Below are 24485 nucleotides of genomic sequence, written 5' to 3'. Positions count from 1 at the left end.
AAACACGTTGTGTCCAAAATGCTGCAAACACTGATGGTGGTTATAAAGCCTAATAAGAACACGAGGACCTCGCGGCTTTACTCACCTTCCACTGCAGATTCAAGCAATTCCGACTTCTATTAATGAGCTTTGGCGGCGCTGGTGAATCCGGCTCACAGCTTTCCGTAGTAAAGCTCACTAATTCGGAGATGGATCCCTCTAGAGGTGGACACGTGGCCGTAACTCTGCAACACAAAAAGGATTATGGACGATTATTATCATCAGTAACAAAACCTCCCCCAGGAGAAGAGGACGAGACGGACACAGTAAAGAGGGAACCATTCCTAGAAAGATAGACCTTCCTAGTTACAGGCCAAAGTGCACGTACCGCACGTGGTAGTCCGTGGCTGGCCGCAGCTCTGCGAGTGTGCACGCTGTAGTATCTCCTCTGGAAGAGAAAAAGCACAATTACCTACTAAACATAAAGCTAGCATATATGCCCATACTACAGGTTATGCAAGACCACGAGATGCTCTATTGGCGATCCACAGATCCGAATAATGCTGATTTATTTCATTATATTACTCATTTATGAAGTACCATCATAGTCTGTAGCGCTTTACAGTCATCATCACTGTCCCCATTGGGGCTCACAATCTACATTCCGTATCACTAGGTCTTTGGAGTGTCAGAGGAAACCCTCGCAAACACGGGGAGAACATACAAACTCCTGGTAGATGTCGTCCTTGGTGGGATTTGAACCCAGGACCCCAGCGCTGCAAGACTACAGTGCCAACCACTGAGCCGCCATACAGTGCCAACCACTGAGCCGCCATACAGTGCCAACCACTGAGCCGCCATACAGGGCCAACCACTGAGCCGCCATACAGGGCCAATCACTGAGCCGCCATACAGGGCCAACCACTGAGCCGCCATACAGGGCCAACCACTGAGCCGCCATACAGTGCCAACCACTGAGCCGCCATACAGTGCCAACCACTGAGCCGCCATACAGTGCCAACCACTGAGCCGCCATACAGTGCCAACCACTGAGCCGCCATACAGTGCCAACCACTGAGCCGCCATACAGTGCCAACCACTGAGCCACCATACAGTGCCAACCACTGAGCCACCATACAGTGCCAACCACTGAGCCACCATACAGTGCCAACCACTGAGCCACCATACAGTGCCAACCACTGAGCCACCATACAGTGCCAACCACTGAGCCACCGTGTGGGTTCAGAGTTGCATCCACTTCACTTTTTTTTCCCGATGCAAATGGGTGGATTTCCCATGACTTGGAAGTGGATGCAGTGTTAATCCATCACTATAGCCCCTTCAATCTCAGAATCGTCGAGGTCTCAGAAATCGGATCAACAAGGATTAAAAAGTAGCAAAACGATAGTGATATTTTATCACTTTACTAGATTGTAATATCAACAATAACCCATGAACGTTACTGCGCTGGGGCTCGAGATCTTCCTGGTGCACGGTCTAACGTGGCGGCTCCTAGATGACAAGAGCATGGATGCAATGGACTGATCCTCAGAGACCTGAAGCTTGGACATTATGTATCAGTGCCACAGAATGTCCAGACCGTTACTGATGACTTTCTCCAGGTCTGGAAGGAGATTTACCAGGACGCCATCCGCCGCCTCATCAGGATCATGTCCACAGGACTGCATTCACTACAGAGCCACATCGGGTGATGATTTTTTTTTTCCCATTTACCACTGATATATCATTTTGTTTTCAACATATTACACAATTTATCATTTAAGCTTAAGTCTTTCAATAACTGAGACCCTCCAGGTGATTTAAGTGTTCCTTTAAAAGGGCGGTCCGAAGGCCAAAGAAATTTTATTCTAAATCTGTATCTATTTAATGCTATAATTTAAACTATTTTCTAATACACTTACATTAAAAATTCCCTACCATTCCTCAACTACACTAACCGCTTCTATTTTTTTACCTACTTCCTTTTTGATGAGACTTCATTTGAGAATCCCAGTACATGCTGGGATATTCAAATGAAGCGTCATCAGTGGGCAGAGGCTGTAGTCACTGACACAGCCCTTGCCTTCTCCCTGAAATGAAGTGTCATCAGTGGGCACAGACGGCAGTCACTGACACAGCCCCAGCCTCCTCCCTGAAATGAAGTGTCATCAGTGGGCACAGGCTGCAGTCACTAACACAGCCCTTGCCTCCTCCCTGAAATGAAGTGTCATCAGTGGGCACAGACTGCAGTCACTGACACAGCCCTTGCCTCCTCCCTGAAATGAAGTGTCATCAGTGGGCAGAGGCTGCAGTCACTGACACAGCCCTTGCCTCCTCCCTGAAATGAAGTGTCATCAGTGGGCAGAGGCTGCAGTCACTAACACAGCCCTTGCCTCCTTCCTGAAATGAAGTGTCATCAGTGGGCACAGGCTGCAGTCACTGACACAGCCCTTGCCTCCTCCCTGAAATGAAGTGTCATCAGTGGGCAGAGGCTGCAGTCACTGACACAGCCCTTGCCTCCTCCCTGAAATGAAGTGTCATCAGTGGGCAGAGGCTGCAGTCACTAACACAGCCCTTGCCTCCTCCCTGAAATGAAGTTGCATCAGTGGGCAGAGGCTGTGGTCACTAACACAGCCCCTGCTTCCTCCATGAAACAAAGCGTCATGAGTGGGCAGAGGCTGTAGTCACTGACACAGCCCCTGCTTCCTCCATGAAATGAAGTGTCATCAGTGGGCAGAAGCTGTGGTCACTAACACAGCCCCTGCTTCTTCCCTGAAACAAAGCGTCATCGGTGACGCTCATTTCAGAGGTTGGGCGTTTCCCTGTACATTGGCATTGTGCGATTGTGCAGAATGACAGCGCGCTCTGTGTTGTTGGCTCAGATCAGCAGTAACAAGCCAGCAATAGAGTGGTGTCAGAATACCTGGCATGCAGAGACCAGTGACCCCCTGCAAGTGACATCACTGAATATAACATTGCATACAGACTATTCCTTTAGATAGCACTTAGCATCCAATATTTCAAGGAGGCATTAGTACTTACGAGTAAGCAGGCTTGAACTTTCCGTTTTTGCCACTGTTGGATACGGTCACCTCATACATGAACGCTCCTGGTAAATGGCTTGTGGGACTGTCACGGTTCTGGGAGGTGACTTGCACGCTCCAGGACAACGCAACGGACCTCGCTTCCAAATTGGAAATCTATATAAAAAGATAAACCACTATATATAAAGCATGTCAGGTTATAGGTCACAAGAAATCCCACAAACCATAACACAATACAAATAACCTTTCTTTCGTGCAGTCCTATCGGATGTATATAAGAATTATTTTCTTATTTTTCCTTTCTTAAATTGACAAGCTGACAACATGTAAGATATGGGACGAAGAAAAAGCCAAGAAATGGCCGGCCTGAGAATGAAAGAGTCTCTATTCAGGAAGTGTGGCTGGAGAATGCATTGTTAATGGAGTGATGTAATGTGATCAGAATGAACTGTGCGTCCTTGAATACCCCCATAACATACAAGAAATGGAGACGTCTGACTGGGCCAGACCTCGGAGCACACAAGGCTGCAACCTACAGAGGCCTACACACGCAACACCCGGTGCCAACGCAGGCTCGTCCAGAGGAAGGGCTGTGCAGAATTTCAGCCCTTGTTAGGGGTACTTTGCACGTTGCGACATCGCTACTGCGATCTCGGCGGGGTCAAATCGAAAGTGACGCACATCTGGCGCCGGTAACGACGTCGCAACGTGTAAAGCCTAAAAGCACCGATAAACGATCGGTGATCTGTGTAGTGTCGGTCATTTCCATAATTTCGCTGCAGCGACAGGTACGATGTTGTTCCTCGCTCCTGCGGCAGCACACATCTCCTACCTGCGTCCCACCTGCAATGAGGAAGGAAGGAAGGAGGTGGGCAGGATGTTTACATTCCGCTCATCTCCGCCCCTCCGCTTCTATTGGCCGCCTGCCGTGTGATGTCGCTATGATGCCGCACGACCCGCCCCCTTAGGAAGGAGGCAGGTTGCCAGCCAGCGCGACGTCGCAGGGCAGGTAAGTGCGTGTGAAGCTGCCGTAGCGATAATGTTTGCTACGGCAGCTATCACAAGATATCGCATCTGCGACGGGGGCGGGGACTATCGCGCTCAGTATCGCTACAATCGGCTAGCGATGTCGCAGCGTGCAAAGTACCCCTAAGATGCACAAAGTGGCTTCCACCCCCAAAAAAAAAATAAAAAAATAAAAACAGTGCATCTTGAAGTGTCTGGTCTAACATAACATCCTAGCTTTCCTATGGATAGATGATTGCTAGGACTTAAAGAGGACCAGCCACCAGGATTTTCCTATATAAACTAAAGCCAGTGCTATACTGGCGCTATCATGCTGATTCTATACATACCTTTAGTTGTGAGATCGGATGTATATTTTCTGAAATACAAGCAAGTAAAGTTTGTGAAATCACTGTTACTTGATTGATAGCAGCTACAGAATAGCTAATAGATGGGTCGGGTTTTGCTAGTTATTCCTGCCTCTGTCTGCCTATCCTTCCTCCCCCTATCCTTCCTCCCTCTATAATAACAGAGACAGGGGGAGGAGGAAAAAGCAGGCAGACAGAGGCAGGAATAACTAGCAAAACCCGACCCACCTATTAGATATTCTGTAGTTACTATCAAATAAAAGTAATTTCCCAAACTTTACTAGCCGGTATTTCAGAAACTATACATCCGATCTCACAACTAAAGATACGTATAGAATTCGCATGGTAGCTCCAGTATAACACTGGCTTTAGTTTATATAGGAAAATCCTGGTGGTTGGTCCTCTTTAAACTGATCCAAAATATGGAGCTCAGGGATCTCCCATTTTTCATTGAGGTGCATCAATACCTTGGGTGCACTTATTTTCTAAGGGACTGATGGAGACAACAGAGGTCTGTACCCGTCTATCTCTACTACTTACTATTGAATCAATGACTGCACCAACAGATTTGATTAGAGATGGTACAAACCGAATCGCAGGACCTTGCTACTGACCAGGTCGGAAATCTGTGGCCCACAGACGAGATCCCAGAGAACCCCCTCCTATCGGCCAATATCTGCAGCTCTTTTGATTAGCCAGCCTAGCAAAATGTCAAATGTGCGTCACACCACAACGATGACCACGAGCGAAGCTCACCAATCAAGAGAGCAGCCGGGGATGTGCCACCAGATATGAGGCGGATCACAGGGCTCCTGTCCGGCATCTGGGAGTCACTGACGCAGGTGCTGGGAATAAAATCGCTTTCTCTAGTTTTGACCACAAGTCATGTTTTGATCCCAGTCGGCGTTCTAAGCTTAAAAATATGCAGGATATCATCCCTGATGTCCCCTCCAAGGGGCAGAATTTACTTCTAAGCATGTGCACATACAATATATGCTCAGTCCCTGTGTAAAGTTTGCAACTCTATGCAATCTATTGCGCATGCGCCAGATTTCCCCGGCAATCACAGACGCCAAACAAGACAGAAAATGAGCTGTGAACAGAGCTGAGATTTTCACCATCTCTGCATGAAGGATTAGGCAATGTTAGTGTCATGCAGAAACTGTGGTCACGTCCCATACCCGAGACACGTGTATAGATTCAAAATATACACATACCCAGTTTCCCTGAAAATAAGGCCTAGTGGGGCTTTTTTGAGTATGCTTAAAATATAAGCCCTACTCAAAAGATGAGCCCAAAACGAAAGCAGACACTCCCAAAACGAAAGCAGACACCCCCAAACCGAAAGCAGACACTCCCAAAAGAATTGCAGAAACTCCCAAAAGAATTGCAGACACCCCCCCATCCAAAAATACCCCAAAACCGCACTCGCCAGAACCCAAACAATTACAGCTAGCAAGAACCGATGATGGATGGGCTATCTATCTAGCGGTAGTACCTGGGCGTTGCCCTGGATAGTAACTGTCTCTCTGCCCGGCTGTCTCTCTGCCTCTATTTGCCCGGCTGCCTCTTACTATCCGTCTCCCCACCGAAATCATATTACCTCACACATAAGCTTCTTAAACTAACAGTTTATTATGTTCCTATAGCAACCACTGACAGTTGATATTAATAGCCTGTAGCTCCCACCTCTTCAGTTTAATGGAGGCTGGAGAGTAACTGTAAAGCGAGGGGTTAAATTTTCCCGTCAAAACATAGTCTATGACGTTCCCTGAGTCACATGGGGTGTCTGTGCAAAATTTCGTGATTGTAAATGCGACGGTGCAAATTCCTTTAGCAGACACACACACACACACACACACACACACTGAGCATTATATATTAGATTGGTACAAGCTGACAATCAGATTGTGAACACCTACTCCGACTATAGCAACCCCTTTTACAATGTCATTTATGCTGTTCCCTACTATCAAAGATTCCCGTGACACATGCTTACATTTCGGGTCAGTTTTCGAGATATCCAAAGATGGAGTAAAATAGACAAAGTCCATCTGCAGCCAGGGCAGCCGCCATTCTCGCAGATCACAATATACTTACGCCTGGCTTGGCCATACTGGGGCTGAAATCCTGAAGCTTTTTCGGTTCCGCCTCACCATCTAACACAAAGACAAGAAAAGAAAAACCTAAAATATACGGTACATAGAATAAACCCTTCGCACGCACAGTAGGCCCGCCGGGCAAAATGGTTTTCTGGGTTTATTTTTATCTTAAAAGCTTTTAAGAAACCGCCAACTGGTATTGATTTCACAGTCAGGGGACGGGCAAGAGGCACAGATGTTACTCTCTAATCTGCTGGTGGGGACTGGTATTTGCATACACAGACAATGCACTTTACCACCATCTGAGGACAGGAATGATGCAAGCACCAAGCATTGCACAACACAAGCCATTATTCATCTGGAAAATCCGATTCCATACTTCCGCCTCGGCCATGCTTGGCCCAGTGTCCGGCTGCAGATCCTGGATTAGTGTTGCCAAGTGTTGTGCATTTCCAAAGAAGTGTATTAAAAGGTCACTGGCGGCATACACAAGATGTCAGGACACAAGTACAAAGGGATGTTTATATGTGACAACGGGCAATGGTCATTTCTAGCCGAATTGGGAAAGCTAGGTAACAGTAAAGGATGTCTGCCATACAGAAATCCTATAAAAAGTCCTTAAAGAGGACCAACCACCAGGATTTTCCTATATAAACTAAAGCCAGTGCTATACTGGCGCTATCATGCTGATTCTATACATACCTTTAGTTGTGAGATCGGATGTATAGTTTCTGAAATATAAGCAAGTAAAGTTTGTGCAATACATTGTTATTTAAAGGGAACTTGTCATCAGAAATTTGGCTTCCAGCCTAAATGTTTCCCCCCTCTGCAGCTCGTGGGCTGCATTCTAGTAAGGTTTCTATACTTTTTGTGTCCCCTTTTAAACCAAAATAAATACTTTATAAAACTGTACCTTTCGGTTTGAAAATCTTGTAAATTATCCATGGGGGCGGGCCGTGTGGCGTCCGTTGCTGTATCTTACGCCGTCCCCCATGCTCCAAATCATCCCTCAGGACGCCGCCCACTGCGCCCGAGGTCCCGTGCACGCCGGGACACCTAGTGACGTGGTCGCAGGCATGAGAGTATGGGCGGCGCTGTGATTGCATCGCAAGTGCCCGCCCATACTCTCGTGCCCGCCCTTTCCCCACTGCCTCCAGCGTTCTGTGCCGGTCCGACGTCACATCCTTCCCATCGTACCCTGCAGCAGGAAATAGATGGGAGGAGCAGAGCAGGCCACTACAGGAGAAGCGGAGGATCTGAGCGACGTACAGAGGGGGAGAGCGCGCACACGAGAGTATGGGCGGGCACTTGCGATGCAATCACAGCGCCGCCCATACTCTCGTGCCTGCGACCACGTCACTAGGTGTCCCGGCGTGCACGGGACCTCGGGCGCAGTGGGCGGCGTCCAGAGGGATGATTTGGAGCATGGGGGACGGCGTAAGATACAGCAATGGACGCCACACGGCCCGCCCCCATGGACGATTTACAAGATTTTCAAAGCAAAAGGTACAGTTTTATAAAGTATTTATGTTGGTTTAAAAGGGGGCACAAAAAGTATAGAAACCTTGCTAGAATGCAGCCCACGAGCCGCAGAGGGGGAAACATTTAGGTTGAAAGCCAAATTTCTGATGACAGGTTCCCTTTAATGATCGGTGCAATGGAATATCTAATAGGTGGGTCGGGTTTAGCTAGTTATTCCTGCCCCTGTCTCCTACCTGTCCTTCCTCCCACCTGTAATAAACAGAGACAGGGGAGGAAGGACAGGCAGCAGACAGGGGCGGGAATAACTAGCAAAACCCGACCCACCTATTAGATATTCTGTAACTGCTATCAAATAACAGTGCATTTCACAAACTTTACTTGCCTGTATTTCAGAAACTATACATCCGATCTCACAACTAAAGGTATGTATAGAATCAGCATGATAGCGCCAGTATAGCACCGGCTTTAGTTTATATAAGAAAATCCGGGTGGTTGGTCCTCTTTAAAGGGCTAGTCCCAGTTTGAAAACTCCTGTCCATATAACATGACAGGACATTTGACTGTTACAGCAGAGCCCCTTACCTGGGCTGCAAAAAGTCAAAAGAGATCTTCAAGATCAAATTTTTAACAGGTTAAACAATTCCGAAATCTGGAAAGTTTGTTCATAAAGGAGCTGTAATGGATCTCAGGTTGTTAGCGACAGAATGAAGGAAAGGAATTGCCAAAAATAGATTTCCAGGATGTTTAAAGATGATGTGTCATCAGAAAATGAATTCAGGGTTTTATTTTTAATGTAATTTTTTTATTTGACTTTCATTCATATCATAATCTTTATAAACAAAAAAGAAATCTTGCACTTTCACAAGGGCCACTAGACCTAATATTAGACTTTTACATCTGGTCACATGGACATTGTCAGCAATCGACTACTCTGACCGTGTTTGTATAGAAGCATTAACCGAGCGTGCTCTAATCAGGGCAAAGATCAATGTGTAGAGAGGGAGAAGAGGTGAGCTGTGACATCACCTATTGTGAATGGTGGATCCTGTGTTACAGACTGTATAGATGTTAGCAGTCACTGTATAGGAGAAGTAGGTAAGCTGTGTCATCAACTACTGTGAATGGTGGATCCTGTGTTATCTAATGTATATAAAGGTGTTTTCAGTCACTGTATAGGAGGAAGTGGGCTGTGACATCACCTATTGTGAATGGTGGATACTGTGTTACCGACTGTATATAGAGATGTTATCAGTCATTGTATAGGAGGAGGAGGAAGGGAGCTGGGTCATCAACTATTGTGAATGGTGGATCCTGTGTTAACAACTAAGTCATTGTGAAGGAGGGAGAGGAGGTGAGCTGTGATATCACCTGTTGTGAATAGTGGATCTCTTGTTACCTACTGTATATAGAGGAGTTATCAGTCATTGTACAGGAGCAGTATGATGTGAGCTGTGACATCCCATATTGTGAATAGTGGATCCTGTGTTATTTACTGTATATAAAGGGGTTTTCAGTCATACAGGAGGAGATGAGTTGTGACAACTATTGTGAATGGTGGATCTGGTGTTATCTACTGTATATAAAGGCGTTATCAGTCATTATACAGAAGGAGGTAAGCTGTGACATCACCTATCGTGAATGGTGGATCCGATGTTATCTAGGGTATATAGACGTGGCTCAGTGGTTAGCATGGCAGTCTTGCTGCGCTGGGGTCCTGGGTTCAAATCCCACCAAGGACAACATCCGCAAGGAGTTTGTATATTCTTCCGGTGTTTGCGTGGGTTTCCTCCGGGTTCCACCACACTCCAAAGACTTACAGATAGGGACTCTAGAGTGTGAGCCCCGATGGGGACAGAGTTGCTGATGTATGTAAAGTGCTATGGAATTAACAGCGCTATATAAAAATAAAGATTATTATTATTATAGAGATGCTATCAGTCATTGTACAGCAGGAGGAGGTGAGCTGTGACATCACCTATTGTAAATGCCAGAACCTGTATTATCTATTGTATACAGAGGAGTAACTGGTCATTGAAATCCTTACTCTGATGATAATGAGACTTCTGAAAACTTTTCTATAGAGGTGGGTTTTTTTGTTTTGTTTTTTTAAAAACTATTGACAATATGGACATTTAGGAAAAAAGTACAATACATTTAATATATAAACCAGATTTAATCAATATGTCATTTTCTAGTGACACTTTCCCATAAACTGATTGATGATCCTTGATATTAATACTCAAGGATGGCTGCACTCGCGTAGCCGATTCAGTAAGGCGAGGCTCACAAAAGATGAGCTTTTCTATTCAACGCAAATGTATATTGAATTTTCAAGTGGAATTGTATGCAGATTCAACCAAGATATCATAAAAGTGGTGAAATCTTGGGTGAATCTGCACAAACATCTACAAACGAGGGCAACTTATATTTAGTAGGAAATGTTCTATAGGAGAGCGCAAATGTTCTTGAAAACTAATATAAAATACTTCTACATATGAAAAGGAATCGAGTGAGCAGATGTCCGGCTCCGGATTCCTAATATACACGGTGCTAGAATCTGGATCCCAAGGGCGGCCTCAGCTGCAGGGGTGGTGTTTACATCCACACGGACGCCATGCATACATACATACAACATATCCTGGAAACGGTGGATGATGGATTTACATCTTAATCTCACATCTGCTTGTAATTTAATCAAAGTGACCATTCCAAAAACATTTCTAATCTGCGGGCAACAACAAAAAAGAAAGATCTTTTCCTACATAAAATTGTTATGTCCGTTCTCTCACCAGCAAAATCATGGGGACCATTGTAGAAATGAAGGCAACCACAGAACTGTTGGACAAACACACATTTGGCCAATAGTTCTTCATCCCAAGCCACCAATGTAAAAAAAAAAAAAAAAAAAAAAAAAAAAAAAAGGGGGGAATAAGCGAGTGTTGAAACTTCTGGCGCTCGCTTATTTCCAGGGAGAACAAAAAGGATTGTCATTTTAATCATCACGTGTGATTTATCAGTCCCCTGACAACACCTTCGACTCATTTAATGTGTATGTGTACAGGGGTTGTCCAAAATTAAATTGTTATATCCATTCTCTCCCCAGCAAAATCATGGGGGCACCAATGAACAAATATAGGCAACCACAGAACTGTTGGACAGGTGCATATTTGGCCAATAGGTCTTCATCCCAAGCTGCCAATGTAGAGGGGAAAAAAAAGGAATAAATGATTGTCAAACTTCTGGCACTTGCTTATTTCCAGAGAGAACAAAAAGGATTGTCATTTTGAATGCCACATGCTTCATTTTTCGGTCCCCTGATATGTCAGTTGTGACAACACCTTGACTCATTTAATGTGTATGGTCACGGGGGTTGTCCAAAATTAATTGTTATGTCCATTCAATTCCCAGTAAAATCATTGGGGACCATTGCAGAGATGAAGGCAACCGCAGAACTGTTGGACAAAACCACATTTGGCCAATAGCTCTTCAACCCAAACCGCCAATGTTGGAGAAAAAAAAAAAAAAAAAAAAGGGAATAAGCAAGTGTCAGACACTTCTGGCGCTCGCTTATTTCCAGGGAGAACAAAAAGGATTGTCATTTTTAAGTTCTCATGCTTGATCTTTCTTTCCCCTGACATCTGTCAGTTGTGACAATACCTGTGCATTGTCACAGGGGTTGCCCAAAATTTCCTTATTCCAAAAACCGACTTGGAGATGCTGTGGCCAATCGTGCTGAGCCACATTATCGGACACAACTTGTAGGCAAAGTTAGTGCTGTTTTTGGAACCCCTTTGTAGTTTAAAAGGCCATTCCCTTCTTCATGGATAAATATCATGAGATAGCACTTGTAAAAACAAGCACTTTTGCAATTTACTGCTTGTTAAAATTTGCAACCATTCTTCAGATAATAGCACTTTGCATTTCTTTACAGCTAGTTACCTAGGAGACCGACTATCGCTACTGTGTGGCTTGTAAGCATTGCGGTAAAGCTGACAGGTATTAATTAGGTGGTAAAAGTATTCCAGACATCCTGGCCAGCTTCAAAACAGTGCTTACAAGCTCTACAAATAACAGCTTGTAAGCACTGCACACGTTCTGCTGTCTGACAGCAGTGGTCGGTTTCCTAGGCAACGAACTGTAAACAGAAGTATGAATATCTCAAGAACGGCTAACAATTTTTATAAACAGTCAATTGCAAAATAGCTTGTCCTTAAAATCACTACCCAATAAGAAACATCTATCAATATGGGAATAACTCTTTGCAACTAGATCACATAACCAGGTGAACTCAACACCGGCAGTTGACAAAGAAAGGAGATTTGCTACCCCATTAACATAGCAAATCTTTCATGGTGGTCCACACCATATAGGACTCCTCTTAGAGACACCTATATACAGAGGATGTAGAGCGGACACATGCTGAGCACAACATACCTCCCGACTCGCTCTCCACAGGCGGACTGCCCCTTATTCGAGTTGCTTGCTTCAGTTTAATGGGCCCCCCGGCCAAGTGCTGACCCTTGGTGTATCCGTTTTGCATGTGTGAGTTGGCAGCAATGTGCGCTTTGTGAGGGGAGGAGGGTGGGCTGTGCAGTTTGTTGTTGTTGTGGCTGCTAATCTGGCGGTCTTTTAATTTTTTCCGGAGCTGCTCTTGCACTTTCATGCTTCTCTCGTCTCTCTGGGGAAAGTTCATCCTCCCGTGGGACCGTAATTCTAAAGTGGAAAGAAGATGGACAATCAATGAAACGAACACCCCAAAAAAAAAAAATATTATAAATAAACTGATAACTCAAAATTTTAGAGAAAGAAGGGAATTTTGTTACTTACCGTAAATTCCTTTTCTTCTAGCTCTTATTGGGAGACCCAGACGATTGGGGTATAGCTACTGCCCTCTGGAGGCCACACAAAGCACTACATTAAAAGTGCAAGGCCCCTCCCCCTCTGGCTATACCCCCCCCGTGGTATCACGGGTTCTCCAGTTTTAGTGCCAAAGCAAGAAGGAGGAAGCCAATAACTGGTTTAAACAAATTAACTCCGAATAACATCGGAGAACTGAAAAAACCGTTCAACATGAACAACATGTGTACCCGCAAACAACAAAAAAACATCCCGAAGGACAACAGGGCGGGTGCTGGGTCTCCCAATAAGAGCTAGAAGAAAAGGAATTTACGGTAAGTAACAAAATTCCCTTCTTCTTCAGCGCTCTATTGGGAGACCCAGACGATTGGGACGTCCAAAAGCTGTCCCTGGGTGGGTAAAGAAATACCTCATGTTAGAGCTGCAAAACAGCCCTCCCCTACGGGGGTGTCACTGCCGCCTGCAGGACTCTTCTACCTAAGCTGGCATCCGCCGAAGCATAGGTATGCACCTGATAATGCTTGGTGAAAGTGTGCAGACTGGACCAGGTAGCTGCCTGGCACACCTGTTGAGCCGAAGCCTGGTGACGTAATGCCCAGGACGCACCCACGGCTCTGGTTGAGTGGGCTTTTAGCCCTGAAGGAACCGGAAGCCCCGCAGAACGGTAGGCCTCTAGAATTGGTTCTTTGATCCATCGAGCCAGGGTGGCTTTAGAAGCCTGCAACCCCTTGCGCGGACCAGCGACAAGGACGAAAAGTGCATCGGCACGGCGCATGGGCGCCGTGCGGGAAATGTAGATTCTGAGTGCTCTCACCAGATCTAGCAAACGTAAGTCCTTTTCATACCGGTGAACCGGATGAGGACAAAAAGAAGGCAAGGAAATATCCTGATTAAGATGAAAAGAGGATACGACCTTAGGGAGAAACTCCGGAATGGGGCGCAGCACTACCTTGTCCTGGTGGAACACCAGGAAGGGAGCCTTGGATGACAGAGCTGCCAGCTCAGACACTCGCCGAAGCGATGTGATCGCAACAAGAAACGCCACTTTCTGCGACAGCCGAGAAAAGGAAACTTCCTTCAGAGGCTCGAAGGGCGGCTTCTGGAGAGCAACTAGTACCCTGTTCAGATCCCATGGATCTAACGGCCGCTTGTACGGGGGCACAATATGACAGACCCCCTGCAGGAACGTGCGCACCTTAGACAGACGTGCTAGACGCTTCTGAAAAAACACGGATAGTGCCGAAACTTGCCCTTTAAGGGAGCTGAGCGACAAGCCCTTTTCTAACCCCGATTGCAGGAAGGAAAGAAACTTGGGTAATGCAAATGGCCAGGGAGACACTCCCTGAGCCGAGCACCAGGATAAGCGACATCTGCGTGGTAAGGTGCGCCACTTGCGGCACTGCTGGATGCATGATAGCATCCACTTTTGCTAAGCCAGCTGAAATAGCCTGGAGTGCCCATACGGCTGCGAATGCCGGAGCAAACGACGCGCCGATAGCTTCATAGACAGATTTTAACCAAAGGTCCATCTGTCTGTCATTGGCATCTTTAAGTGAAGCGCCATCCTCCACTGCAACTATGGATCTAGCTGCAAGTTTGGAAATCGGGGGGTCTACCTTTGGACACTGTGTCCAGCGCTTGACCACCTCAGGGGGGAAAGGGAAACGCGTATCTTTAGATCGTTTAGAGAAACGCCTTTCTGGGTGAGCGTCGTGCTTCTGGATTGATTCTCTGAAGTCAGAGTGATCTAACAAAGCACTCAATTTACGCTTGGGATAAAGGAAACGAAACTTCTCCTGCTCCGCAGCCGCCTCTTCTGCTGAAGGGGCTGGGGGAGAAATATCCAACAGCCTATTGATGGCTGAGATAAGGTCGTTTACCATGGCATCCCCATCAGGGGTATCCAGGTTGAGAGGGGTTCCAGGAGTGGATTCCTGATCACTCTCATCAGACACATCACAGGGAGACTGATTGCGCTGAGACCCTGAGCAGTGTGATGACGTCGAGGGTCTTTCCCAGCGAGGTCGCTTAGGGTGGCTGGGGCTATCATCTGAGTCATAATCCTCGGCCTGTGAAGCCGGGGACCCCCCTGTGGGCTGGATACATTCCAAGTGAGGGGGACCTGAGGACAGAGGCCTCGCCGTGCCCAAAGACTGAGCCCCATGCATAGATTGCAGGGTTTCAAGGATTTTTGCCATAGCCACAGACATATTATCAGCAAAAACTGCAAAGTCTGTCCCTGTCACCGGGGCAGAACCTACAAGCGTCTCAGCCTGGGTCACTACCTCTCCTGACTCCGGCTGGCGAAGCAGCACCGGGTCGGAGCATTGCACACAATGGGGGTCATCGGAGCCTTGCTGGTAGATTAGCCCCACATGCAGCACACGCAGTATACACAGCCCTTTTTGCCTTGGCAGCCTTGCGTTTTGAGGATGACATGTTGCTGCTTCCACAGAGCGATCTGGGATATGCAGCCAGAAGCGACCTCACAGTGCAAGAAATACAATCTTTCTATATCTTACACAGTACACCGATACACCGTGAGGCACTAGAGGGACCAGCACAGAAAAATCGCTTACCGCCCGCTTAAAAAAGCGGGTGTGTGGTCGCCAGATAGCCCCTAGTCCAGGTCTCCCAGAGCCTTGCGTCCTTCCTCCAGCCAGACATGCATGTAATGGCTGCCGGCGTCCTGAGAGAGAAGGGGGGCGGGCCCTGGGCGTTCCTGACCAAGAGCGGGAAGCCTGCTTCCCTCTGTGCTTAGTATGAGGGCTGGAGCATGTAAATCAGGCTCCAGCCCTCGTCGCTGCTAGCGAACAGCGTCTCTCCCCTACCCTGAATGACAGGGTGGGGGCGGGAACGAATCGGAGCTGCCGGCGTCCTAGGCCCAAAAAGCCGGGGACTAAATTTATAACCGCCGCCGCCGTAAAAGCGCGGACGGCGGATCCCCGGCGCAGCACAAGTCACGGCAGCGCCGCCCGGTCCAGAGGGGGTCGGCGCTGCGTTCCCATACACAAAAAAGTCCCCCAGTAATCTGTAGGGACACCAACTCCACGTTGCGGTCCCCCGGCGCACTACAACACCCAGCCAGCCCGGAGTGTGTCTGTGCCTGCCGGGGACACAGAGTACCTGTATGATGCAGGGCCTGTCCCTGATCGTACTCCTGCTCCGTCTCCATCAGGTTCTAATGGGTCTGTGGATGGAGCCCGGCGTCAGAGCTGAGAGGCCGGCAGGATCCCACTTCCACAGAGCCCTACCAGGGGATGTGGAAGGAAAAACAGCATGTCAGGCTCCAGCCCTGTACCAGCAATAGGTACCTCAACCTTACAACACCATCCAGGGGTGAGAAGGGAGCATGCTGGGGACACTATATGTGTCCTCTTTTCTTCCATCCGAAATAGTCAGCAGCTACTGCTGACTAAAATCTGTGGAGCTATGCATGGAATGTCTGACCTCCTTCGCACACAAAGCTAAAACTGGAGAACCCGTGATACCACGGGGGGGGTATAGCCAGAGGGGGAGGGGCCTTGCACTTTTAATGTAGTGCTTTGTGTGGCCTCCAGAGGGCAGTAGCTATACCCCAATCGTCTGGGTCTCCCAATAGAGCGCTGAAGAAAAAAATAATCTTCTGCCATAGGCTTCTTTATTTTATCTTCCAGCCAAATGAAAAGACAGGCGATTACAGTATTTTTCGGTTTATAAGACGCCCCCCCAAATTTGGAGGAGCAAAATAGGAAAAATAATTGTTATTGTTAAAAGGACGGTCTGTCTTATAATCCTAGTGTGTCCTTAGTCCTAATGCTTATCAGGGGGGAGAGCAGAGGTTGAGGATCGACTCAGGAAGGTCACAGGAGGCAAGGTCAGCGATGCTGCGCGGCTCAGATTAGGGTGTGTTGCGTCTCAGGAGGGTCCGTGGACGGAAGGTCAGCAATACTGCAACCTCGGGGGTGTCGCGGTGGTGAGCGCCATTGACCTACCAGCATGCTGTTGGGGTGTCCCTGTATTGGAACGACTCAGGAGGGTCACAGGACAGGGTGTCGGGGCGTCGCTGCGGCGGCGGGAGCCTAATCTGACTGCGGGTTCCATTGAATTGCCCGCGGTTGACGTGATGGACATCAAGAAAATGGCCGCAGAGGCGGCATGTGCGCAGAAAGGCCTCTGCTGCCATTTTCGTGAAGTCCATCGAGTCAATATGCGCACGCGGCGCCTCTGCAGCCATTTTTTTTAGTTTATCATGTCATCCGCGGGCGATTCAATAGAGCCCGCGGTCAGATCGGGCAACCACTGCCGCCACGACACAGCAGTAACACCCTCAGTACCGCTGACCCGTTTTTTTTTTTTGGGGGGGGGGGGGGGGGGTGCGTCTTACAAGCTTGAAATTACGGTAAATTGCAATTGCCTGATCTTTAGGTCTCCTGACAATCTGACAGGTGGTAGTCGGGACTCGGGAGGGACCCCTATGCACATGAGGGACCCCTATACACATGACATTGTCAGCCATTCCTGCTGAAATCGGCGGATTAAGCAACCTTATGTAACGTGTATAGTGGCTTAGAGGAGTTTTGAAGTTTCGGAAAACGCGGCCCGCAAGCAAAATCTGTCTGGGGAAAAAAAAACCTGAAAGAGAGCTATTCTTTGCTAACCCTCCCCAGAGCTGTTGCTGAGTCTCCCCTGTGGTTCCCAGTGCAACAATGTGACATCACATCAGCAGCGCTGCAGCCAATCATTGAGCTCAGCAGCGCTGGGCAGGTTGTGCTGTCAAATTGGGTAAAGCCGCTGAGCTCACCGCTTGGCTGCAGTGCTGTTGATTTGACATCAACGGACACAGGGCGCAATGGCAGAAACTAAGCGCTGGCCCCGAGGAAAGATGGGTCCAGGTCAATTTGTTTTTCTTAAAAACAAACTGCAGTCGGTGGAGAAGAGAATTTAGAAGTCAGAAAACCTCTTTAAGTAATGCAGTGTATTGACATCCTGATACATGAACCTCGACAGATATCCGTTTTATCAACCAAATTGTAGAACTCAATGTACAACAAAACCATAAAGAAGAATCTTATAAAAAGGACTACCTTGTTCCTGGAAAATATGTGGTGGGGGCGGAGGATGCTGGTGTATAAACTGAGGCGGCAGCTCTCCGTGCCAGGCACTGGTGGGTACACGTGATGAGGAGGATGAGGGAGCAGAGCAGGGTGATGGTGCATGAAATGGGTGACGTGGGGCGGCGGGGCGTGCATTGATGGATGGAACTCTGTCGAATGTGGCAAGACCAACACTTTGCGACTCCATTTTCTTCCACAACCTGTAACAATAAAGATATAAGATGAAAATTTTTTGCAATATTCAACATGGTATTCTTAAAAAAGGGTCAAATATGGAACAGATTTTGCTCTTATTGTATTCCCCCTGCTCCCCCGAGTAATCTGTTTTTTTTTTAATGTCTGCTATATTATTCCAAAAACGTGCACCTTTTTATTTAGTGCTATTTGGTCTTTTCCAAGGATGCGTGGATCACAAGATCCTCTGGGGCGTGTCTTTAGGCTGCTGTGAGAACCGCCCCCTAGGTACAGATTAGCACAAAAAAAGGTCATATTTCTAGAAACATGAAGAATCTAAAAAAATATTCAGAATGCTCAAAATGGAAAAGCGGGAATAAAATAAGAGCAAAAATTGGCCTCACAGAGCCTCGTGATTAAAGGGAACCTGTCACCACTTTTTTGGCCTATAAGCTGCGGCCACCTCCACCGGGCTCTTATATACAGCATTCTAACATGGTGTATGTAAGAGCCCAGTCCGGGGGTATAACATAAAAAACACTTTGTAATACTCACCTAAACGGTCGCTCGGTGGGCCATATGGGCGTCTCCGTTGTCCGGTGCCGCCTCTTTTGGCCATCTTTCTTCTCCTTCTTCTCTAACCACGGTGCATTACGGGTCCGACGTCATCCACACTTGCCGGCATTCAGGTCCTGAGCAGGGCAGATCAAAGTATTGTAGTGCGCCTGCGCAGGACCGGCGAGTGTGTAGGACGTAGACGCGTCATGCACACAGGCTTCAGAAAGAGGACGAAGATGGCCGAATGAGGAGGCGCCGACACTGGAGACGCCCATTAGGCCCACAGCGCGACCGTTAGGTTAAGTATTATAAAGTGTTTTTTTATGTTATACCCCCGGCCTGGGCTCTTATATACAGCATGTTAGAATGCTGTATATAAGAGCCCGGTGGTGGTGGCCGCAGCTTATAGGCCGAAAAAGTGTGACAGGTTCCTTTAAAATGGTTTGTGATTGTCATGACGTTTTGGAGGCCTTATAAGTACACTGGCATGGTCTAGCTACCAAGGCAGGGTGACTTTCTGCTCATCTCTCAAGATTATATATCATCTGGATCATGTAAAAGAATAAATTAATATAATAGGTACATATTGCAGCATTCACACATTTTCTGGTCAGGTTTCCAACCACTGAAAAGATGGGAAATAAGTGAGCACCAAACACAAAGACTACATAAGAAGAACAATATAAAGCAAATTCGAAGAGGAGAATGCACTGATATAAATGGAAGACTGCAGACACGGAATGTGGGGAAAATACATTTGTTTGAATGTTTAAAGGAAACCTGTCACCAGATTTGGGGCCTATAAGCTGCGGCCACCACCAGTGGGCTCTTAAATACAGCATTCTAACATGCTGTATATAAGAGCTCAGGTCGCTGTGTAGAACGTAAAAATCACTTTTATAATACTCACCTAAAACAGTCGCTGTGGTGGAGTTGAGCCATATGGCCGTCTCCGTTCTCCGGTGCCAGCAACTCTTCTTTTGGCCATCTTTGTCCTCCTTCTGAAGCTTGTGTGCATGACGTGTCCTACGTCATCCACACTCGCTGGCATTGAGATCCTGCGCAGGCGCACTACAATACTTTGACATGCCTGCTCAGGACAGATCAAAGTGCGCCTGCGCAGGACCTCATGCCGGCGAGTGTGTATGACTTAGGATGAGTCATGCACCTGACTTCAGAAGAAGGATGACAGTGGTGGCCAATAGAGGGGGCGCGCCGGCACCGGAGAATGGAGACGCCATATGACCCAACTCCACCGCACCGCCCCTTAGGTGAGTATTATAAAGTGATTTTTAGGTTCTACACAGCGGCCTGGGCTCTTATATACAGCATGTTAGAATGCTGTATATAAGAGCCCACTGGGGGTGGCCGCAGCTTATAGGCCCCAAATCTGCTGACAGGTTCCTTTAAAGGGAACGTATCAATAATAGAGTTGGTGCGAACTGATTTACACAACCAAGTCCTTTTGGCCACGTCAGTAATGTGTGGCCGCAGGACAGGAGCCCTGAGAACTGATTTATACTGCTCGGCATTTGCGCCTCTTATTAGCCAGCCCAGCACAACACCATTGTTTTGGTAGGAGACATGTATGAGCTCGTACCAGACTGGCTAATCAAAAGAACAGCCACAAATGCAGTCAGGTAGAAGGCAGTTCTCTTAAATGACTTTAAAGCTACATTTAAAGATTTCGCCTCACCGTTGGGAGCAAAGTATTTGGCACCTAAACATTTTTTTTTTATTCCAAGTGGGCATTACCAGACAGAATTCACTGGGGGCGTGTCCTTCTTCCTCTTTCTGATGCTGACCAATCATAAGCAAGCAGCAACATACAGGAGAAAGAAAAACACGCCCCTATTATAGCTTAGAACAGGCTACTCCTGTGTGTGACAGGACACAATAGTTTCCCGATTGCAAGGAGATTACTTGTGTCCTGCAAGTGCGGCCTGAGTGTGATTAACAACTATCAGTTCCTATCTCTGGCAGTCAGTGTGGGGGGAGGGACAGTACAGCATAGCTGGCAGCTCCACACTTCTATACTTGCTTTAGCAATACTAATGCCTATTTTGTCTTGCTAAGAACGCTTATTTGAATTTCAGAAGTGTTTTTGATGAGACAACTTTGCAATACGGCCCCTCCCCCCACACTGACTGCCAGAGCTGAGAGCTGAAAGCGGTCACTCACACTTAAGTCTGTTGTACGCCAATACGCATCATTACTCTGAAGTAAGGAGAGTAGCCTTGGTTAGGGTCAGAAAGAGAAAGTAGGGCATGGCCCCCTGTGATGTCTAGGGCGGCACGGTGGCTCAGTGGTTAGCACTGCAGTCTTGCAGCGCTGGGGTCAAATCCCACCAAGGACAACATCTGCAAGGAGTTTGTATGTTCTCCCTGTGTTTGTGTGGGTTTCCTCCGGGTACTCTGGTTTCCTCCCACACTCCAAAGACATACAGATAGGGACTCTAGATTGTGAGCCCCAATGGGGACAGTGTTGCCAATGTATGTAAAGCGCTGTGGAATTAATAGCGCTATATAAATGAATAAAATTATTATTAATTATTATTATTATGTCTACCTGGTAATGCCCACTTGGGCTTAAAAATAAAATAAGGTGTTAAGTATTTTGATTGCCAATATCTGCACAACAAAAAGGCAAAATGGAATAAAAATAAAAATAAAAAGTTTTGCATTTTACATTGTGTGTCCAGTTCAACATGAAAAATTTGGTAAAAGGTCTTCACATTCTGATGACATCTTTTCTATAAAGAAAACCCCAGTTCCTGGTTTCTCTACATTTGGAACATTGCTCAGTTTCATAGCAGCATTTCCTACACAGGCCACACAAGAACGATGAACAAGTAGCTGAATTTGATGCCAAAAGCTTGTTCAAAATTCCCATCGGAGGAAGATAAAAGCAAAAGATCCATTCAGTAACGTGCATCGTGACGCCGCAAAAACGACTTCCTAGCAGACGAAACGTTACTGACCCTTACACAACTCTCCAGAAACCGTATCAGATACGATGGAAGGCCTCATCCATGTGTCCGGATTTAAACAAAAAATGGCATTAGTGTCATCAGTGCACCCATTTTTACCATCAGGGTTTGGTCCATATGTCTGTTTTTACCATTGGTGTGCCATCAGTGTTTTTCAGAAATTAAAGGGAACCTGTCAGGTGCAATATGCAGCCAAAACCACGAGCAGTTCTGGGTGCAGATTGCTAATCCCTGCCTAACCGTCCCTGTATATACTAGCATAGATAAAGGAATCTTTAGAAAAAGTATTTCTAATGATCCTTTATGATATGCTAATGAGCGCAGGGACTAGTCACAAGGGCATTAGTTCCTGTGCTCATTCCACCCTCTTAGCATGTTAGTACGTCCACATGGGGCGTGCTGACATGCTATTCAATGCAACATCATCAGCAGTGACACGCGTACCTGTGTCCACTGATCAGCAGTCCCGGCACTTCCGGTTATGTGCACTAGACCTCTCTGAAGCCGGGATGTGTACACCTGGCTTCATACTGCGCATGACCGGAAGTGCTGGGACTTCTGATCAACGGAGACAGCGGACACAGGTATGTGCGGCACCACTGATGACGCTGTATTGAGTAGTATGTCAGCACGCCACTGTGGGTGTACTACCATGCTAAGAGGATAGAATGACCACAGGAACTAATGCCCTTGCGACTAGTCCCTGGCCTAATTAGCATATCATAAAGGATCTGTAGAAATACTTTTTCTAAAGATCTAAAGATTATCTATGCTACTAGATACAGGGACGGTTAGGCAGGGTTTAGCAATATACACCCAGAACTGCTCATGGTTCTGGGTGCATATTGTGCCTGACAGGTTTGCTTTAATGATAAAGCCTCTCCTATACTTTGCAAGGTTAACTAAGGATGGTACATGGATGCAGTCTGTGTGCTGTGCGTATTTTTCATGGACCCATAGATTTGTACTGGCCCTTGTCATTCGTGCTGCAGAAAGAAAAACAAAACGGATATGTTTTTGTGTTTTGCCCGGACATTTAGTTTCAGATGGCCCTTAGTTTGGGGTGCTATATAAACTAATTATATAGATTCAGCACAACAGGCCAATGCGATACACTCTTCTGAGACGGCTTGGTCTAGGTAATAACATCTGTAAAAGGTAAAGTGCTAATCTATTGTGTGCAATTGGGAGCAAGGTCATGACAGTTTAGACTGGTTTCACACGTCAATGAAACAGGAGCCATGCTAGGATCAGAAAAAACAGCCTGACCGCCAAATCTCCTGTTCAGGAGTCGGCAGTCGGGCTCAGTGTTCAGATCCGAAAACAGTCTGTGTTTTACAGATGTGTGAAAATGGCTTTAGGCTAAGCCCAGATATTAGGGAACAGACCTCACTGATTCTTCTGTAAAATGTGTTACATGTATGCATTACATAGGGTGAAATCTTCAGGAGGAGGAAGGGGGGGAGAGGAGGAGGAAGGGGGGGGAGAGGAGGAGGAAGGGGGGGGAGAGGAGGAGGAAGGGGGGGGAGAGGAGGAGGAAGGGGGGGAGAGGAGGAGGAAGGGGGGGAGAGGAGGAGGAAGGGGGGGGAGAGGAGGAGGAAGGGGGGGAGAGGAGGAGGAAGGGGGGGAGAGGAGGAGGAAGGGGGGGAGAGGAGGAGGAAGGGGGGGAGAGGAGGAGGAAGGGGGGGAGAGGAGGAGGAAGGGGGGGGAGAGGAGGAGGAAGGGGGGGAGAGGAGGAGGAAGGGGGGGAGAGGAGGAGGAAGGGGGGAGAGGAGGAGGAAGGGGGGGAGAGGAGGAGGAAGGGGGGGGAGAGGAGGAGGAAGGGGGGGAGAGGAGGAGGAAGGGGGGGGAGAGGAGGAGTAAGGGGGGGGGAGAGGAGGAGGAAGGGGGGGGAAGGAGGAGGAAGGGGGGGAGAGGAGGAGGAAGGGGGGGAGAGGAGGAGGAAGGGGGGTGAGAGGAGGAGGAAGGGGGGAAGAGGAGGAGGAAGGGGGGGGAGAGGAGGAGGAAGGGGGGGAGAGGAGGAGGAAGGGGGGGAGAGGAGGAGGAAGGGGGGGAGAGGAGGAGGAAGGGGGGGAGAGGAGGAGGAAGGGGGGGAGAGGAGGAGGAAGGGGGGGAGAGGAGGAGGAAGGGGGGGAGAGGAGGAGGAAGGGGGAGAGAGGAGGAGGAAGGGGGAGAGAGGAGGAGGAAGGGGGGAGAGGAGGAGGAAGGGGGGGGGGAGAGGAGGAGGAAGGGGGGGGGAGAGGAGGAGGAAGGGGGGGGGAGAGGAGGAGGAAGGGGGGGGGAGAGGAGGAGGAAGGGGGGGGGGAGAGGAGGAGGAAGGGGGGGAGAGGAGGAGGAAGGGGGGGAGAGGAGGAGGAAGGGGGGGAGAGGAGGAGGAAGGGGGGGAGAGGAGGAGGAAGGGGGGGAGAGAGGAGGAAGGGGGGGGAGAGGAGGAGGAAGGGGGGGGAGAGGAGGAGGAAGGGGGGGGAGAGGAGGAGGAAGGGGGGGAGAGGAGGAGGAAGGGGGGGAGAGGAGGAGGAAGGGGGGGAGAGGAGGAGGAAGGGGGGGAGAGGAGGAGGAAGGGGGGGAGAGGAGGAGGAAGGGGGGGGAGAGGAGGAGGAAGGGGGGGAGAGGAGGAGGAAGGGGGGGAGAGGAGGAGGAAGGGGGGGAGAGGAGGAGGAAGGGGGGGGAGAGGAGGAGGAAGGGGGGGGAGAGGAGGAGGAAGGGGGGGGAGAGGAGGAGGAAGGGGGGGAGAGGAGGAGGAAGGGGGGGAGAGGAGGAGGAAGGGGGGGAGAGGAGGAGGAAGGGGGGGAGAGGAGGAGGAAGGGGGGGAGAGGAGGAGGAAGGGGGGG

At 48.2% G+C, this 24485-nt stretch overlaps 1 protein-coding gene across 1 annotated transcript in view; it reads right to left on the bottom strand.

The window, feature by feature from the left end:
- LOC142251165 (fibronectin type-III domain-containing protein 3A-like) overlaps positions 1-24485 on the bottom strand; it is a 184852-nt gene that overhangs the window by 76452 nt on the left and 83915 nt on the right. The window contains 8 exon segments of the mRNA XM_075323707.1: positions 86-224; positions 368-427; positions 3022-3179; positions 6497-6555; positions 12415-12693; positions 17904-17972; positions 17975-18115; positions 18118-18133. Coding sequence (XP_075179822.1) covers positions 86-224; positions 368-427; positions 3022-3179; positions 6497-6555; positions 12415-12693; positions 17904-17972; positions 17975-18115; positions 18118-18133 — 921 coding nt within the window.

This window comes from Anomaloglossus baeobatrachus, chromosome 9 (assembly GCF_048569485.1).
Source record: "Anomaloglossus baeobatrachus isolate aAnoBae1 chromosome 9, aAnoBae1.hap1, whole genome shotgun sequence".
Lineage (NCBI taxonomy): Eukaryota > Metazoa > Chordata > Amphibia > Anura > Aromobatidae > Anomaloglossus > Anomaloglossus baeobatrachus.
This window is presented reverse-complemented; position numbering and strand designations above follow the sequence as displayed.